The sequence below is a fragment of the Anser anser genome (genome assembly GCF_964211835.1).
Source record: "Anser anser genome assembly, chromosome: 2".
Classification (NCBI taxonomy): Eukaryota; Metazoa; Chordata; class Aves; order Anseriformes; family Anatidae; genus Anser; species Anser anser.
Genome location: NC_139721.1, coordinates 135,804,006 through 135,812,447, shown reverse-complemented (window position 1 = coordinate 135,812,447; position 8,442 = coordinate 135,804,006). Strand labels below are relative to the sequence as shown.

The window sequence follows — 8,442 nt, the reverse complement described above, 5'->3', positions numbered from 1 at the left end:
TTTTTCACTCCCACCCAAACTGTTAGCTAAGTCTGAGATAATGTGCTTGATTTCATTGAAGTTTCTAAGGAATGGAGAGGACCAAAATACACGCCTTTACATTTTCCATCTCTTGCACTCTCTTAAGAAAGAAAACCCCTGTAATTCCACAGGTCAGGCTATGATTACATCCATTTTGATACGGCTCTGAATTACAGAAGAGAGAAGACTTTTCAGTTCAAACCTACCATACTTATCACAGCTTAGACTCCTCAGTGACAGAACTGACTTCAGAGGAAGCTCTCAGTGTTTCTGTAAAACATGAGTTTCATCGACACTCCTAGGATTGCTCTGCCTGGAGCCATATCCCTGACCTCTCGGTTGGTTGTCGTTACAGTGAACAGAAAAAATGCGATGAAAGAAGACAAGAAAACAGTTTTCCTTAGGGGCTCTTCAAAGTTTGCGTATCAAAGGGAACTCTGCAAAGCTGCAGCACGAATATCTGATGGCTCGGGCTCCCCAGAGCTGCTAACGGTGCCATTTTTGCCAGCTCGCTCTTAGGCAGGACGAGGAGCATCCACAGCACCCACAGTAGAAGTGTCAGCGGTGGCACTCCAGCAGGTGCCGGGCTCCGTGCCGTCCCCAGGCGGGATCCCCCAGACCACCCTCTTCCTCATCCACCCCCTCCAGCAGCCCCTGTTGGCCACGGAGGGACCCTTGGATCCCCGGTCCACATCCTTCCACCTTTACCTGCTGAGCCCTGTAGGGAGCTGGGAAGAGGCTTAGCTGCTGGCTGTGCTTTGGGGGATACTTCGGGGGCTGGGGAGCATTTCTGCTTGCCAGGGAGGCCTGGAATTAGCCGTGCCTTTAGCAACCAAGGTGCTGGGTCCCCACGGGGACCGGCTGCATCCACAGCTGTATCCCAAAGCCCTGTCCTCGGAGAGGAGGGTTACGGCTGACAGCAAGGCACCTAGGTGTCCCAGCGTCCTGGAACAAGCCGAGGGATGGTACAAGGCAGCTGACTCCAGCAATCTTGCCTTTCTCACAACAAACACCGCTAGCCCCTGCCAAACTCTGCACAAAAGTGCCTTACGGAGGCTGCGGCACAGCCCGGGTGCTGGGGGTCCACCGGGGCTGCCTGGGACGCCTGGCCTGAGGGAAATGGGAACAGCCGTGCAACGGGGGGGGAGCAGGAGGAGCTGTCCGAGCCCCTGGGGAAACGCAAAGCTGCTCTATGGGATGGGCAAAGGTAGGGACTTTGTGCCGGGGGGGCTCGGCTCCCCCTTTGCTTCCTCAGACCCGTGCTCAAGGATACCTCAAGGGGTGGCACGGGGGTCCCCAGACCTGGCGGAGCTCGGGGGGGGTCCCCGCATCCCCATGCCTGCTGCTGGCCTTACCCGCACCCTATAGCCGCACCCTATAGCCGGGGTCCCCGCAGCGGCAGCGGGGTTTTTGGGGGGAAGACGAGGGGAGCCGGAGCGGCCCCTCCGGGAGCTGGGGGCGGGGGCTGCTCGCCGGGGCGGGGGCTGTCACGGGGCTGGGACGATAAAAGCGGGGGTAATTGCATTTAGGCAAATGAGGCTGCCTCGGCCCTCCCCGTCCCCGGGTCTATAAAGCGGGGAGCGGCGCCCGCCGACGGCCAATGCGCACGGAGCGCCCGCCCTGCCGCTGCCACCGGTGCGTGAGCCTCGGGAGCCCGTCCGTCTGTCCGTCCGTCCGTCCGTCCGTCCGTCTGTCCGTCCGTCCGTGTGCGCCTGGACGCGTGGGGCTGCGGGGCTGTGCTGGGAGGCTGTGTGCGTGCGGTGTGTGCTGGGGGCGCGTGCCTTCACGCGTGTGTGCGGTCTGTGCGCGTCCCCTCTGCCTGCGGGGGGCGGCTGCGTGTGTCCGTGTGTCCCCCGCCGTCTGTCCGGCCGCACCCCGGGGTGCCAAGGGGGCGTGGGTGCCCCCCCCCATGCACGTCTGCTCTCGCGCGTGTGGATGCTGTGTGGGTTTTTTTGGGGAGCCTGCCGGTAGGTGTGCGTGTGTGCCCGGCCCGACGTGCGGGGTGCCCGCACACACGGCTCTGTGCCTGCCTCGGACCTGTGCCCCCCGAGGGGCAGGCAGCCGTCGGGGGCTCTGTGGGGTTTCAGGGCTGTACGTGTGGGGTGTGTGGGGTTTCAGGGCTGTACGTGTGAGGTGTCTCCGGGTGCTCCGGGGCCTTACCCTCTGCCCCCCCAGGACGTCGAGGCGGCGATGAGACTCCCGCTGGCTTTCGCCGTGCTCCTCCTGGCCTCGGCGCGGGCGCTGGCCGATGAGATGGGAGCCCCCGACGACCTCAGCTACTGGGCAGACTGGGCTGACGGCGAGCAGGCGAAGGTGAGCCCCGACAGGATGTACGGCCACCCTGGGGGGACTGAGCTGGGTCTACATGTGTGTGTAGGGGGTGTGTGTGTGTGTGTGCACACTGGGGGCCTCAGTGCCAGTGCCACCCCTTGGGGGCTGTGGGTCTGGGGTCCCCACTGATGGCTGCCCGCTGTCGCCCCGCAGGAGGAGCTGCCGCTGCCCCTGGAGCACTTCTTGCAGAGGATGGCGCGGAGACCCCGGCCCCAGCAGTTCTTTGGCCTCATGGGCAAGCGGGATGCCGGTGAGTGGGGTGGGGGCATCGCGGCACGCCTTGCACCGTGCCTCCCTAACCCCTTACATCTCCCTCCAAATATTTCATTTCGGTTGCTTGCATGTTTTCAAGTGTCATATAAGACAAACGCCCTACGCCCAGCATGTGCGGTGAGTCTCAGTCCCTTGTGGCGTGGCCCCGGTGCCACGCAGGGCTGGGCGTGTGTATGGTCCGTTCCGTGTCCCCTGCATGAAGTGGGAACTGGTCAACACCGCTTGGGGCCAGCAGATCTAACTTGTGGTGGCTTATCTGAAACAAGGTTTTGTATCCGATTCAAAGGGAAACGTGGTTGTAAACATCACCTTAATTTTCCCTGTAGGGTGGTTTCTGGTTTTGATGCTTCAAAGTGTTGCAGTAGCATCGTATGTGTATAGCTATCCCTTTTATAACTTTATCCTTTTTTTCTTTCCTCTTTCCTCTTCTCCTCCAACCAGGATACGGCCAGATCTCTCACAAAAGTAAGTTAAAATGCAAATATTTTAAGTAGTTATGAGAAGATATTCAGGTAGAGAATAGTGTATGTCAGGGAATTAGGAAGAAAGTAACTGAGTTTAGCTGAGGAATGGCAGCCCAGAGGTGGAGAACTGTTCTGCTAAAGGCAGAATACCCCACAGTCAAGCCTCAAACCTTACCTAGTCTAAGCTGCCACGAGCTTAGAGATTTCAAGCCACATTAATGTGTGGATGCTGCAGTTCTCTTTTATTTCTCTGGGGGCTTTCTGTAGCCTTTCTCATAGGCAAGGCAGGCTTACTGCCAGACTTGGAGAGGAACAATTAAGACAGCAAAATCTGGAAGATTACAATAGCAAACTCCCGAGTCCCTGTGAATGATTCCAGGGACGAGCCCAGAGGACTGGATGTGAGATGCCAGGTGGGTGCTGCCCGCACTGTCCGGGCGTGAATCAGCCCCAGCTCACAGCACAGCTTGGCCGACCATGTTCTGCCCTACAAACACATCTTGCACCATTAATAAGTGTGCCTTGCTTTGTTTCTGTACATCATCAAGCAGGAGATGGTGTCAGCAGTGCAGTGCTACCCGGTTGTGCACGGTGACAATCATACTCTCTGAATATATGTGAAGATGCTTAGACAGGGTCTGGAAGACTTAACAAGTGGAAAATATCTTTTTCTATTTTGGGAGACCTCCTCTGTCCACAGAGGTCAATAACTGTCTCGGTGCTCTGTTAGTTAGCTTTTATCACAGGGATTATTTATTGGAAGACTAATTAAAGAGTCCGATACAAAGCTCATGCCAGACAGCCTGCTGACTAAAGTAAAAAATTATAGCCTTCTGAAACTGCTTTGGCTCACATTAATACCTATGATGTCTGAAGATCATTCGTCTTGGCTTGTAGATAAATTAGCCAAGCAAAATTCTTTCCAAAGAGAGATTTCTAAGTTTCTTTCAGAAGTCAGCTTAGAGAAAGAAGAATGGCTCCTTCTCGGTCCTTACCTGAAACTTTAGCTATCACTATATCCGATACATGCTCTAGGCCAGAAGTTGGACTAATTTATCCTCTACACATCCAGTGCCTCGAGGAGTACTAATGAGACAGGAAGGTAATATCAGAACTCATAAATATTCCAGAAATAGAGCCAGACTGTCTAGCTCAGACATGTCCAGACATTGAGCCCCATTGGCTTCATCTCCAGTGAGGGCTCTGCCTTGTCTGTGGGGAAGATTTTCCTCCACATTACAGGAAAAAAACCACCAGTAGGTAGAATAGATGCGTCACAGAGTTGCAGGCTATGCTGAGATACCGCTTTCTTATGCATCTGTCCAAATTAATCAGAATTGTACTGGGGGAGGAATAAGAATTAGCTATTGGCCATTTTTTTTCCTGTGGTACTTAAAAAAAAAAAAAAATCCATCTAAGTCAAAGATTGATATTCATTCTACATGTTCTGAGAGTGTTGTGAAAAATTAGCGTGTGAGATGAACAGTTTAGGAGCCAGTGTCTTCCTTGGGAGAGCACATTTTCTTAAAATCCTGCCTATTTAAAATGTATTAAAACAGCCCCAAATATGTATTTTTCAGGGCATAAAACAGACTCCTTTGTTGGACTCATGGGCAAAAGATCTTTAAATTCTGGTACGTATATGACTAAATCTGGTACTCTGCTATACAGCTGCTTAACTCTGTTGCCTCTTTGTTCCCTCCCACTGGATGGCAGAAGCAGTCTTTAGCAGAGACACGGAGTTCTCTGAGAAGGGTCCGGGGTTTTCTTTCTGAACCAAAATATGTCAGAGTGCCCTTTACTCCAACACTTGGGGTGGTCAGGCACTGCCACGGTGCACGTGAGGTCAGGTGAAGGTCCCGAGGGCACTGGCCTCGCTCCCCCTGTCCTGGCTGGCAGTGTGTGCGTCTGGTCCCCAAGGTGCTATGGCAGAAAAAAAAGAAATGTTATTGATGCATCAGGAAAAAATCCAGAGGATGAAAATGTAAACCTCATTTAAACTTGTAACTGAAATACTGATCTCCACAGATGAAGGGATACTCTCATTTCTGCAGATCATTATTCCTGATAAACTTGGAGCAGGAGGTGAAAGAGCAGAGACCAGCCATTAACACCACCTCAGTCTGCAGGTCAAGCTGCTAAACATTCCCAGCCTCTTCCAGCTTTACCTAAAAATAGCAAAAAGCATTTTAAGCGTTGAATAGATACAATGAATTTCTACTGTTTTCCCATGGCATCCATATAGGGCAGAGTCCTCCTCCCTCTTGCACGATCCCTGAGGGTAATTCCAGGCTGCCAGGAGCCTCTGCTATAGGGTTGCAGTGAGGAAATCCCTCACTGTGAACTCTAAAGTGTCAGTTAATTCCCTAGAACAGGAATTTAAAAAAAAAAAGAACTAATGCCTATTTCATGTCTCTGAAATAGTTCTCGCTGTTTTTGTTAAATGGATGATAAAAGTTAAATTACTAGCTGACACCTTTATATTACTTGGATACATGCTGTGATCTATATTCTGCAATTATGGTTGTCAGTAACTTTTATTTTCAATTAAACCCTGTTCAAACTAGTAATATTGCTCTCTGCATCATTTTGCAAATTGCTATGTATCATGAATAATTTCGTACAATTTTATCTGTGGTGGCAATAGCTATTAAATGCATAATACCTGTAAATATATCTGCTATCATAAAAGTAAATAGCCTGGAAGTAACAGACCGGGTTTTATTTCCATTGGGATTACATTTACATGAATACGAGGATGTAATATGCAGCAAATATTTTTAAAAAGGCAAAGATTTGATTGGTCTAATTTCAAAATTGCTGGTATAGTTAGGATACTGTTGTGTGGTATTTAAGTATTTATCAGTAACAAAGGGGAATAATGAATTTTTACCCTGTTGGAGTATGTAATACTGCCTGACAGGTAAAAAATACAATTCACTGCTTTCCTCCCTGATTCCCTGAGAGGAAAATGGTAGGAAATTTCTTTTCATCCTCTCAAGGAGGAGGAAGGTCCCAAGGGCTGATCAGGAATAGGTGCTAGGTTAGCTGTCACTTCTAGCTAACCCTCCCCACTGAGTGATGTTTAACTGGGCAGGATTTAGACCTTTTCAAGGCACCACGCCGTGGTTTTCTTCTTGTGCAGAAGCCCTGTGCCTCCTGGCAATGTGCAGGTGTTCGTACTGCCCCGGCAAAGCCTGGTGTGACAGCAGGGCACCGTAATGCCAGTGTCCTTGTCCCTGATCTGGTGAAGCTGGCTGCTGCCCAGGCTGCCACCCCAGGTGGAAAGTCCTGAGTACAGTAAAGATGCTGTAATAATCCATATTGAGAAAGGAAGCTCAATTCATTTTTTTTTCATTAGCCTGATAAAAATTGAAGCCTTCTGAATTTAAATCTGTCGCTGATCCAAATGCCAGCTCCCCGCAGCATGCAGTGCAGAATGCCCCCAGGAGAGACGTGCATTTGCTTGCATGCACACTCTGCCAAAGCCAGGATCCCTTGGGTTTGAGGCAAAGGTGACTCTGGAGACTAGCCATGTCCTGCAGAGGTCAGGCTCTGCAGAGCCTCCTCTTGTGTTATAAGAGCAAGAAGGAAAGCTGCTAAGCACCAAATTTTTTACTGAAGACTATTTTAGGTGGCAGTCGGCGTGCAGGGTAGTCTGGGTTTTGCTTAGCTCCCGCTGCAGAGTTTAATAGAAGATGTCACTGTGTGTATGGGCTGGAGACAGGGAAGTTTTAAACCCAGCAGAGAGCTGACAGTGCGGGACAGAAGGTGGGAATGTCAGTGCTGAAAGCCTCTGCTCACAGATTGACCAAGTGCTCCGGTCCCGCCTGTTAAATGCAATACTGGGAGGTAAAGGGGCTCTGAGATAATGGTACTTCAGGCAGCTCCACAGGCAGAAAGCACTGCTCAGACCTTGGGCATCTGGAAGCATCCTGCAGCCTAAGGGGCAAGAGCAGCCCAAGGAGCTCGGGGCTGTGCCAGGACCCCACATCTCTGCCTGGAAGGTGAGCAGGGGCAGCAGCCTCCAAGCAGTGCTTTCCCAGTGCACCCACCCATGGGCTGTTGGGGACTTTGGGGACAGGGTAGGACGCGTCCCCCTGGGAGCTGCAGCCACCCCACGCTCTGGTGGCTGAGGTCACAGAGGCTTCCTTGTGCCTGCTGGGGTCTATGTGGGGCTGCACGATGTGCTTCATGCCATTTTGGTTTTTTTTTTGCAGGATCCTCTGAACGGAGCATAGCACAGAATTACGAGCGGAGGCGTAAATGAGACATTCCCGTGCATTATTTATTAAACTTCATTTGTTCCAATGGCCAATGCAGTGTAATATAAACTAACCACTGTATGGAATAATTATTTATTTAACAATAATCGATGGGATTTTTTTTGTTGTTTTGAGTTAGACATTCAATAAAATGATTATTTTTCATATTGTGGCAGCGATATATGTTGTGTAGGTGCGTTGCGGTTCTGGAAGGACAGCTCCTTCGAGACCAGCAACCTTGGTGATGTCTCACAACAAAGCACATCGTTTGATATGACCTGTAAAGTTACATTCACTAAACAGAGAAAAGATTCTTTTGTTCATCAAAAGTGAGTCTATATCAGCTTGACAACCAGTGCAGAACAGAGCTGATGTACAGTCTAGTGCCTCAATTTGTTTTCATGGTTTATAATGTACTGTAATTTCCGTATCAAAAAATATATTTGTATCATTGCAGCATGTTTTATGTTTTGTGACTACGTATCTATATATTTTAAAAAGGGGAGGGAGGGGTAAGGCTTGAATGTGAATCTGAGGTCTTCATTTCGTAGTCTGGAATTTTATGATAGTAACATTTTAAATAAAAGCCACTCTGGGGATTTTGCAACATACTTCCTTTGGTGATAGTGATGGCGTTATTTCCAGTGTGAGACACGGATCCAAGCAGCAGGGATCTCAGATTAGAAAGACCTATCAGTGTAATGGTGTCTTTTCGCAGGGAGGCTGCAAGCCTCTTCCTGTGGGTTTGGTGGAAGCTTTGGGGGAGCTGCTGCTGGAGACAGAAGATCCCAGGGCTGCGCTGGGTCACACAGGGTGCCTGCCATTTGTCCTCGCCCCTATGGGATCCAAGACATGCATTACCTGACTGAGAAGGGCTCACTGTATCCCCCAGCTCCAAGTGGAACAATTTGCTGGGGATTTCATCCAAGATTGTAGGTTTGTTATTTGAAAGCCAAGTTTTTAATAAATTCTAGCCCTCAGATTCACGATAAAAACACCTGTTGACTCAAACCAATTGAATGTGAGGAGAAAAATATGAATGTAATCACTTTTTAATTAAAATGTCTGGTTACTATATTTTCAGGACA

General features: G+C 50.0%; 1 protein-coding gene across 1 annotated transcript; it reads left to right on the top strand.

Annotated features, from left to right (window-relative positions):
• The first annotated feature begins 1,506 nt into the window (after positions 1 to 1,506).
• TAC1 (tachykinin precursor 1) lies at positions 1,507 to 7,965 on the top strand. The gene is made up of 6 exons (XM_083826922.1): positions 1,507 to 1,656; positions 2,197 to 2,334; positions 2,506 to 2,602; positions 3,067 to 3,090; positions 4,670 to 4,723; positions 7,310 to 7,965. The coding sequence occupies exons 2-6, from the start codon at positions 2,212 to 2,214 to the stop codon at positions 7,357 to 7,359; spliced, it is 348 nt and encodes a 115-aa protein (XP_083683048.1). The 5' UTR covers positions 1,507 to 1,656; positions 2,197 to 2,211; the 3' UTR covers positions 7,360 to 7,965.
• Positions 7,966 to 8,442: the final 477 nt, after the last annotated feature.

Coding starts and splice junctions, on each gene's coding strand:
- TAC1 (XM_083826922.1), top strand. CDS start 2,212: ATGAGACTCCCGCTGGCTTTCGCCGTGCTCCTCCTGGCCTCGGCGCGG. Junction 3,091..4,669: donor CGGCCAGATCTCTCACAAAA/GTAAGTTAAAAT, acceptor TGTATTTTTCAG/GGCATAAAACAGACTCCTTT. Junction 4,724..7,309: donor CAAAAGATCTTTAAATTCTG/GTACGTATATGA, acceptor TTTTTTTTGCAG/GATCCTCTGAACGGAGCATA.